General features: G+C 40.2%; 1 protein-coding gene across 3 annotated transcripts; it reads right to left on the minus strand.

Annotated features, from left to right (window-relative positions):
• Window positions 1-847: 847 nt before the first annotated feature.
• Window positions 848-10,270, minus strand: LOC120418527 (GTPase-GDP dissociation stimulator vimar). Of its 3 annotated transcripts, none has more exons than XM_052709276.1 (5): window positions 9,961-10,270; window positions 3,662-4,576; window positions 3,310-3,483; window positions 3,039-3,251; window positions 848-2,971 (listed from the first exon to the last, which is right to left on the minus strand). In XM_052709276.1, exons 1-5 carry the CDS (start codon window positions 9,965-9,967, stop codon window positions 2,439-2,441), a joined length of 1,842 nt encoding a protein of 613 aa, XP_052565236.1. In that variant the 5' UTR covers window positions 9,968-10,270; the 3' UTR covers window positions 848-2,438. The 3 variants fall into 3 exon arrangements, with proteins under 3 accessions (XP_052565236.1, XP_039436898.1, XP_039436897.1); XM_039580964.2 differs by having other exon boundaries at window positions 3,662-4,570; window positions 9,961-10,269; XM_039580963.2 differs by having other exon boundaries at window positions 3,662-4,573; window positions 9,961-10,265.
• Between the last annotated feature and the right edge of the window lie 536 nt (window positions 10,271-10,806).

The raw sequence follows: 10,806 nt of genomic DNA on the forward strand, positions 1-10,806 counted from the left end.
ACCGAATGCTGCTTGCTAACTGGAATGATCGAAAAATGACGTGGGGGACTCAAAAAAAATCCAAGGCATAACCTGGCAAGATCCATTGAATATGACATGACATTGAAAACATAAAAATAATATTTTATTTGTTGATAAATATTTTTGCATAGACTGTTCCATCGTTCATTTAACTTTATTATTGTTTTTTGACGTTTGTCTGCATTTTAACTAGGCTATCGTGCACCCAGTTAATTTGGCACCATACTGTCTTCGAGAGATTTGTTGAGGATATCCACGGTGTTAGTTTCATTAAATAATAAAACATGATTTTTGTAAATATAAAAATGTGAAAATGCAACTTGTTCCATAGTAATTTGGATTCGGACCAGGGATGCCAGGTTGCCAGATAAATCTGGGATTGCCAGACTTTTTGAGTGACAATTTGAAAAAAATAATTTCTGGAGTTTATTTTTTTTAAATAGGTCCAATAAACCAAATTTCCAGTTTTTGATTTTTGGGTGTTTTTGAAACCGGCTTGATCCAGGGGTATTAAAAAACACCCAAAAATCAAAAACTGAAAATATGGTTTATTCCATAATTCTTCCATAATTTGTTAAATTGATGTATGTTGTTTATTTTGTGAAGCTATAATGTATAAAAAGTGAAAATACACCATTTTTGAACACAATTTTTCTCAAAAACTTGGCAGGTTTTTGCCAGATTTTCTTTTACTTCAGACCTGGTAACCCTGTTTCGGACCCTAAAAGGGACCCAAAAATATGTTGCTGAAAAAATCAATTTCGATTCCACCCTACTGTAACAATTTCTTTTCAGTTCTACAAAAAAATGAGCAAACCGCCCGAGGTATTCTATCAATAAGAGCATTTCATTTCATCGCAAAATTGTCCTATATCAATATTGTAATACGTTCTGTTTCTTCTTTTTTTTTCAATGCATGCATGAACGAGTTTAAGTTTGCTTGTTTGTTTGAAATTATGGTGTAAGTGAATACGACATCTAAACTGCTTCTTTACTGCTTCATTCTGCATTCTGCCTTTTAACATCCGGGTGTGGCTAAAAAGGTTTCGATGTGCCATTTGCTCTCTAGAGATGATTTGCTGCTGCGACTGTTGGTACGTTCGTTTGATGGCTAGTTCCACACTGAGTGCCGCACTCAGAGCTGTCAAAGTGTTTCTTTGAAGAAACTCGCGCTAGTTCCGCACGAGTTTTGCCGCCATCTTGGAACTGAAACTCTAGTGCCGCACTCGATATTTTTTCAGTTTCATGCGAGTTCCATGCACACTGAAAAAGAATGTTCGTTTGAACCAAAACTGGCACCGACGAGTGCGGCACTCAGTGCCACACTGGCTGTTCAAACGAACGTACCATGTGTGTCGGTGTGCTTTTGGTTTTTTTTTTTTGTGTGTTTGTGTATAATTTATAATCTGATTCATTTGCTTTCTCAACACAAGGACTATCGAAACTTGCACCAATATTAACGATCCTTCAATGTTTTTTTGTTTGTCTTTTTTCAGGTTAATTTAATCGTGTTACATTTTTGTTTTACCGTAGAGATTGCGCGCGCTCACTATATAATCCGACTAAAAGCAAATTTTTATTCGTGATTTTTTCTTGTTTTATTTTTTATTTTTTGTAAATAACAATCTTGACTTTGATCGTTTGCCCTCGATCGAGACGATGAATGTTTCAATAGATTTTTCTGTGTAACATTTTTTCGCTTTCAATAAATATGAAAAAAACATTGCTTATATTTGGTTTTTTAAATGTTTTCAACATGGTATTTTTTAAGATTCACAGTATCATCTTTGTGTTTTTTTTTGTTCTAGATAGAAAAGGGGATGGGGACTCTTCTGTGCAACCAGAGTAGTAGAAGTGTTGTCGAACAGAGTTTTCACATCTTAGAGTAGAAAGAGTGTGTTTGTGGTGTTGAGAGAGTTGGTTTTAAAGTCTTAAATTTTGGTTTTGCGTAGATATCGTATTTAAAAAAAACAGTACTTTTATTTCGTAGATATCAAAAGATATGCTGACACTACAAGTTTTTGCTTTTGTTTAACTACTGTTTGAAATACCGTTTAGCACATATATTGAATAAATGCAATGATTGTTTTAAGTTGTTGGTAGTATTATATCGTAATGTTACTCCTACGGACATTCCCTAAAATGCTGGTAAAGAGTTTTGCTCTTGTGTTTAATAAAAGTACCTTGAATAGCTAATGACTAATAATTGCGTTTGTTGTAGTTTTTTAAAATTTTGGAAAATAAAATCACTACGTTTTTTCAGTACTACTTTGGCAAATGCATCGCGTTTCAAAGTGACACGAATATCTGCGCGCTAAGGAAGCAAACCGAACAGGATTAGAAATGAGTTATGTCAAGAGAATTGGGGGGAGGATCGCTAGAAGTTCAGAATAGAATCTGGTGTGACCTCTTTCTCCTTACAGTGTGCAATACTCAACAAGGCTGGGAATACTCTTCAGCAGTTCATCAATATTATGCTTCTTCAAGTGTTCCTCGCACGCCTCGGACGTCTTCAGCAGCTTGATAAACGTTTGCAGGTTGTCCACGATCTCCTTCGTCATCGTTTCGCCGTTGAGCGTAATCTGTTCGGCCAACTTGGCGCCAATCTCGGCCTTGATCACCAACTCGTCCAGCTTTACGTCGGCGTTTTTATTCTGGAAGGTTGTGCTCAAAATGCTCAACGCAATCAACGCTTCGTTCTGCATCACCAGGTGGGTCGAGGTCAGCATGCCGACCATACTTTCGACGGATCCCTCGACGGCTACGAACTTTCGCAGTCCCGTGTCGTCGGCCGCGGCCAGGTCCTTGCTAGCGTGGTAGGCGTGCTTGATTAGCCACGCCATCAGCCGCAGCGATTCCCCTAGCACGCCGGTAAACTCGGAAGTTTTACTCCAGTGAACCAATTGCTTGATGAGCTTCTCGTTCTGCAGCAGCTGTTGGGCAAGTTTCTCTGCAAAAAAGGACAAATTGCAATGCGGTTTACCCAAAAAAAAAACATCGACTCTGAACCAACTCACCCTGCCCGTCCACGGTCATCCGCAGCGTTCCGAGCAGCTTGAACACAACCGGCGGCTGGTGAATCTCCAGCATGGGCAGTATAATGTCCACCAGCCCAGCCTCCACGACGGCCGCCTTGTTCGGCTTCGGTATCACCAGGTTCTTCAGCGTGCTCAGCAACGCGTGCTGCAGCGTCATCTGATGGTCGACGCCGTTGTTCTTGGCGAGAATTGCTGCAATCAGAGGAGGACGGTTAGGATCAAGAGGGTGGTCAACAGACGCAGCACTTACAGAGCAACTTGTGCATGATTCGGTTCTCGACCATGTAAATGCAGTGCCGATCGGTACGGGCAAAGTTTCCTAGGGCGAGTACGCCCGTCGTGAGCAGCTCCACGTCCGACGAGTCGAGCCAATCCTCCATGTACTTGAGGAGGGGCGTCGTGTACAGGTAATGCATCGATTTGTCTAAAAACCCAAGCGGAAATCGAGAGTTAGGAGAAAGGCAAACCAAAAAGAGCGCGCAATACTTGAGCATTTATTCTGAACTAAAAAGCGTACACAATAGACTAGTCGTAGCAAATCAAACTCCACTCGCTGCTCACCAGCGAGCGCAAATACTCCTCAAACAGATCGTCATAATTACCTCCGGTAAGAATAAGTACAATCAGATCACAGGCAAGCTTCATCAGCACGCGCGCTTCGTCCGTGTTGGCGAACGTTTTGTACTTCTCGAGCAGTTTGTAGATCGTCTCGCAGAGTCCTTCCTCCGCCAGCAGCAGCTTCACGTCGTCGTTCTGCGCGGAAAAGTGCAACAACGCCAGACAAGACTCGGCCAGGTCCGGGTTCGTGCATTTGGCCAGAATTTGTGCGATCAGCTTGTTCAGCGACGGCTCAAAGTACAGCTCGCTGATCTGTTCGGTCAAAATGCTCAACGGAGGCAGGATGTTCAGCAGCAGGTCCTCGTACTTGTCCACGTCCGAGACGCACCGCGCCAAAATCTTCTCGATCTTCCCGACAATCTTCAGCTCAACCGCCCGTTCCGCAATGTCATCGCTCCCAAGCAGATAGTTCGACACCAGTCCACACCGCACCCGCACAAACTGGTCCCGATCGTCCTCGTCGGTGTCCACGTCCAGATCAAGCAACGCAAAGATCCGCTCATCCCCCTTCGTCGTCTTGATGATACTCCGCGCGTCGTCATTCGCGTAGCAAATGTTGCCCAACGCTCGGCACACCTGAATCGTCAACTCCAAGCTCCCCGCGTCAACCGACAGCAACGACACCAACTTCCCAATGACGTCCTCCTTCGTGAACTTGTCCCGCTGAGCTTCCGTTTTGGCCACCTCGGCAATACATCGCGCGACCTGCACCTGCACGGCTCGATCGTCCAGTCCGAGCAGCTCCAGCAAATCACCCTTGATGTCGTACTTATCACAGAGGTTGTTTTCCGCGTCGGAGATTTGCTTCAGCAGGGGCAGCGCCCGCTCCGGGCTCTTCTCCAGCGTGGCGTTCTTCAGCCCGGCGATGATCTCATCCATTTCAGCTGCTACTGCTGCTGCTGTGGGGTGGGAGGATAGCAAAATATTGGATCAGTACCAGCACGGGTGGAAGCAATTTATAACGGAGAATTTTGGACGGTCGCCAATGAAGCAGGGAAGCGTTTAAAATAAAATTCTTTCTGAGTGGTGGCGGAGTGGATAACGGTCAACTAGAACTGTACGCTATCCAGGGATAAGGCGGACACAACCTTGTGGCCGCCTTAAGCTTTTACTACGTTGTGAATGATCTAATTCTGACCTATCTATAGTTTTTGAACGTGACTAATTAGGTCATCTATAGAGATTCTGTACAGTCATGTCATGTCATGCAATGTAACGTATACTTTTTACTTTAGTTAAAAGCAATACAAACTCGATTTCACTTTTTTAAAGTGTAACAGTTAACTTACGGAAGCAAATAATATCGAACGTCAAAACGATAAAGCATAAGTTCAACATCAGAAATTACATTCTTTTTCAGTAAATGTGGCCAACCGCAGTATTTCCATTCCATTCATTCAAACTGTAATATTTATTTATTTCAAACAATTTTACGAACCCAAACATGAAAAAAAAAGTTTAAGCACGATTAAATAAATTTAAGACAATTTAAAAAAAAATCAATGGTTTTTCTACATTACCTAAGCTGTAATATTAGTCACGTTTGGGGAGGACTAAAATACTTACTAAATAGAATGAAAATATACGAAGTTTAATACAGTCCAGACTCGATTATCCGACGGCCTCAGAAATATTTCAATTCGGATAATCGATTTTTGATTGTCGAGCTTAAGTATGAACAATAAACTACAAACTAAAAAAGTGACCAACCACCGGGGGTTGAGTTGATTTTTAATTTTTTAATCCGACAGGGTGAACCTCATATAAAAGGCATTTTTTTTTCAACTACCGAAAAAAAAATCGAATTAAATTCAAAAAATCAAAATATTGACAATCTAAGTAAAAATAAAAACATAACAATAGAAATCAAGCACTTGGAAAACATATTTGAAATGACCTTATAAATTTAGTTTAACATTAAAATATATTTACCCAATAAATAAACTGCCAACATGTTGAAATCGTTTTGTACTGGTTTTTATTAATTTTTTAGTTATATTCAAGCAATTTCACACTGGTCATAAACGTTGAATTAAGGTTCTATTTTCAGATCGTGTTTTTATGAGCTTTGTTGTTATTTAAAGTAAGATGTTGACTTTTATTTGATAACCTTGTGTGTGTGTGTGTGTGTGTGTGTGTGTGTGTGTGGTCCAATCCAATACCCGCTAACCGGTAGCGAAATTATGGGAAAGTATAATTTGTATCAGACTTTGTATATGCCAAATGCTGATACAACTTATCTCAGTCCCGGGTATTAGGTGGTGATAGCCCTCGCGCTGCTTCCAACGACCCGTTTCAGAATGACAGAGCTCCTTGCGGTCCAATTCCGAGGTCGCTGGGCATTGTTCGGCCCCGCCTAAACATAGAAGCAAGCACCTGAAGGAAACTCGATCTATATTTAGACTTCCAATCCCCTCAGGCGAATCAGGGATCAGCGCGTATTTAATATGAGAAGATAACATGTTTCAACACTACGGATCAATTCACTGCTAGAGTGTAGACCTTGTGATGGCCGACTGCTTAGCGTCCCAGACAACCAATCCGAAGGTGTGAGTTCAAATCCCACCTGATTCATTTTCGTTTTTGTTCATATTCAAAGTTCAAATTCCTGAATCCAAATTTCAAAGGTACCGACCGGGATTTGATCCCTGAACCTTCTGCTTGTGAGACAGAAGCCGTAACCATTAAGCCACGGAGCCGGTTGTTGACTTTTATTTGATAACCTTAGTCAAAAAATAATTAAAAATCATTTGATTTAAAAAAATATTGTAAAAATCGTTGTGAAATGCATGCCATCAAAATCATCAAATATTTATTAGGATTATTAATTTCTTAAACAGCTTTTTCATTTTCAAAAAGACTTAAATGAAAAAAACCTTTCATTTAAATTCATGTGCTAAAGACGAATTGAGTGAAATCAATTTTAAATTGCACAAAATATTTGAAAGGCAGAAAATAATTTTCAAACAAACATGCTCGGGATTCCCGACTGTTCATAAATCATAAATTCCCGAATTTTCTCGATTTTTTGCGGATTTTGGCGATCCCGACTTTTCCGATTTCCCGACTAGAGTGGCCACCCTGAATCCTAGATGGCGGTGATAACATATTGAAAAAAATAAATTTTCAATTTAAAGGCAATTAAATAATTAAATTTGATAAAAAGGGGGTCGAGAACTCAAATTTGATGTAAAAAGTAAGAAAATACAAAAATACAAAAAAAAAAGATGTTTTGTCATGTTTTGTTATCCGAAACCTTCGGATAATCGAGGCTGCGGATAATCGAGTATGGACTGTATCACTTTCACTATCCCATAATTCCAAAGTTGCTAAACAAAGTTATTTGCATGAATTAATTTTTGAATAATATTAAATTGTGCATTGCAGGCCAAGGATTGATACCTAAGAGCATGCAATGGCACTGACCTTGTTGCGTGCTCTTCGGTTGACGTCCACGTAAGGAACATCCTGGAAGGAGCGTAACTAACTACATCCGTAGTTCTGTTAGATCATCCGAATTATCTTGATCAGAACAGTATAGCTCTGGTTCCTTGCGAGTGTCTTATTTTCTTACCTCCACGTTGGCTTGGTTTAGTCATCATGATGACAAAGTGTAACCTAGCTGGTGGCCTGTGGAAACGGATTGTAAACCTTTGACCACCGCGGGTCAGAGTCGAGACGGCTGAAAGAAAGGGGCGCGACAATGTGGGAAAGGGAAGTAATTTGTGATTGTAGACGGTATTGTTTCGATTCGCAGTATGTTGAGTCAACTGCTGTGGATGTACCTGAAACATCACAGAACGGGGTTTCTCTTCTCTTCATTCTCAGCTACCACCTATCTCCTATTTTTATTTTGCTCTACTGATTCTTACTTCTTCATTGATTCTTCTATTTAATATCCATCATTTGATTTTGATTTTTCTTACTTTTGATTCTCTTGTCTCTCACAGCTTTTCCACTCTTTTTTACCAATTGATACTGCTTTAACAAACTTTGTGTTTTTCCTTAATAAAAATGCTTTTCCTCAATGTACTAGTAATATCAAGTCTATTTATCATTAGTCTTTTCTCTTTTGATTTTATTGCGAATTTATTTATTTGAATAATTCTTTATCTGTCCTATAAGTTATCATTACTATAATCTACGATTGTTTTTTATCTCTATTTAAATATTAACTATTGTCTAATTTTATATCTACTACATACAGCTTCTCATTTTTATTCTTTAAAATAAAATCAACATTCTCTTACTATTGATTCTTGATTTTTATAAAATATATTCTCTTTAACTGTCTATTGTTTTCAATCTTCACCCTTTTTTTCAAACAAGTGAGGTTTGAGCCCTTACTCAATTTATGGAATGGTTAATGGATTAACACAGATATTACTATTGTACTTTTAGTAAACTTTTATAACATGCTTAGGACCAAAAATTGTAACAAAACACCGCGACAAAAGAAATAGCAACAGATAAACACGACTCAACAATAGGGAAGATTTCAGGAGAAAACAATACACAGTAAATAACAATTAGTTTTTGAATTCAAACTAAAAATATAACAGTTTTTGCTTTAATGAAAGTTGATAGGCACACTATAGATGGTTAGGCGCTTATACTTACATCAAACCCTACGTAATGTACCACCCCCGGCCGAGTTAAAATGCGTAACCGGAAAAGAAGGTGTGCATGCCTGGCACGAACACTCAAAGCGTGTTCTAGCGTGTTGCTCGTACTGACTCAGAGCAAGGGTGAGATGTAGGTGTAAGGGCAGTGCGTGTTCGTCGGGAACCTGGTGCATAAGATCGGTCAAGGCCCGTTCTTACACTGAAAATTGCGAATTGCGAATATTAAATTGTGCATTGCTTCACGGCAAACGAAAAATAATGGGGAGGGACCCAATTTTAACCTTTATAAATATTGTCGAAGGCCGTGTTACGGTTTATTCACAATTTTTAAATTTGTTTGGAAATTTGGTAAAGTAATAGAACAACGCTGTCTAAATAAATAAAAAAAAACTGTAACTTGGGAACGGAACTTCTGATCGATATCGGCAAACTTTGTCTTTGTTTTTTTTTGTGTTTTGTCTACTATGATCAGATCTTCGTCGTCTTCCATTACTCCTCCTCGAGGTGATCCGGTAGCAGACCGAGTTCTTCACAACTCGAAACTTTTTAAGTTGATGTCATTAAACGCACCAGTTTCGTCAAGGTATGATAGATTTGGGCTCCTTGAACACGCCACAATCGACAGCATTGAATTTGAGCTTCATGCCCGATTTTTATTTATTGACATGGAATTCACGTAATTTCGAATCTGAAGCAGACCCACTAGGGTTTATGTAAAAATAAGAAACGGTGCCAATTTTGAGCCAAATCGGTTAAGGGTAAAGAAACGCTTTTTATCGTTGAAGCTTGTATAGAAAAAAATGCAAAAATGTTTGGTGTATGCCAAAAATTCCAATATTCTGCCAAAAGTTGCCGTTAAATGTGTCGGATTATTGTCAAATGTGAGATTCTTATGTAAAATTTTATGTCAAACAACTTTGTCCAAGACCTCAAACACGATCCGAGTTATTCCTGACGAGTTATTAGCGATTTAAAATCTCAATTTTCAAGGTATTGAAACGATTTCTCTCACCATGTAACAGTTACATCACGGGTCGACCGGCATGAGTTACCAACCAACCGAACCAGATGCTATCCCATCTTAGCCAAACATCTAAACCAGACCATCCTCCGGCGCATTTTCCTCCAACTGCTGGCGATGCCGTGTGATAAAAACGTGCACCCTCACTTTGCTTTGGCTTAAATTTAGAACACACTAACCGAAGATTTATTTTAAACATGACTCCAAAGGTAAACACAACACTACTACAGTAAATCGTTCATCGAGCTAGCAGCAGCCTAACCTGACGACTTGGGCCCCAACACCAACATTGTATGAAGTATGAAGTCCGAACCATAGAACATGCTTGGCACCACCCCCAACCCTACAGCACTACCTTCCTACACCAACGTCCACCCCCACACCGCAAAACACGCTTGGTCTATCCTTCTCTGATGGGTATCGTATCGATCCGTCTCTATTCGCGAGAAGTGAATGATCTCTGTAGAATTTGTTTGGGCTACCTTCCTATCCCGCAATGATTTATTCTATCCCGAAGTTATGAATGAATAATGTGGTGCTTCTTTTCTGCCGCCGGAACAATACCATGACATCATTTCCAAATTCCAAACAATCCCCCAGTGGATTGGATGCTATCGCGAAAAAATGAGATACTTACCCTCCATCGTACTGCGGGATATTCTAGCTTAACTTTGTGCGACGACGGCTGCCGTTGACTTCATGGGACGTCAATATCCCACTGGCTCAAACACTACCTCAGTCCTTCTGCTGCTGATGGTCACTTGTCGCGAATGTGCAAACTTTTTTCGCCAAAATCCTTCCTTTTCGCTGCGCTTCCGGAGTCCACCGCTGGTCCGCCTTTCTCCGTGGTCGGTCGTCGAGTATCCACTGGATGACTGGTTCCTTCTCGTTCACTCGCGCACATACACCACCAAGGAATCGATGCCGCCGCCGCCGCGCTGCCATATTTATTTTGGTTTTTATTTATGTCATTGCGCACCCATCAAACTGGTGGGCCGACCTAGAGGCCGGGTTGGGAGAATGGATCGTCGTGGGCTGAATTCAGCACCGGTGACATCTAGGGAGAGCGGTGCCTTGGAATGAAGATTTAGTAATTTGTTTTTTTCACAGGTTAAATCATGAAAATCTTTTTAGAAAAGCTTACATTTTTAGGAAGAGTTTATGCAATAATAGCAATAAGTGATGATTATTTCACGAGTCCAATGAGCTTGGTAAACACGACAGGTGTTGAAAAAAATTGCAACGAACTGCATTTTTTTTTTTTTTTGCAAAAAACACTCTTTGATTTCGATTTTAAGTTAACGCAGCGCTCGTCAGATCCACGATGTTTTAGGCTCACTTGAAAGGTCTTTCAATTATCTATTCAACGACGGGTCGCATGATGGACCCGGACATCATTTTCATTGAAATATCTGAGATCTGGCCTCCAAAAAGTGCATAAATAACACTTGTTGAGAGCTAATACCTTTTGCTAGGGTTGTCG

Source organism: Culex pipiens, chromosome 3, assembly GCF_016801865.2.
Source record: "Culex pipiens pallens isolate TS chromosome 3, TS_CPP_V2, whole genome shotgun sequence".
NCBI lineage: Eukaryota > Metazoa > Arthropoda > Insecta > Diptera > Culicidae > Culex > Culex pipiens.

Bases quoted from the DNA above. Each gene is read 5' to 3' on its own strand.
- LOC120418527 (XM_052709276.1), bottom strand. The intron at 3,252-3,309 runs GTAAGTGCTGCG...CTCTGATTGCAG, and splicing joins AATCATGCACAAGTTGCTCT to CAATTCTCGCCAAGAACAAC. The intron at 2,972-3,038 runs GTGAGTTGGTTC...CCTTTTTTGCAG, and splicing joins GATGACCGTGGACGGGCAGG to AGAAACTTGCCCAACAGCTG.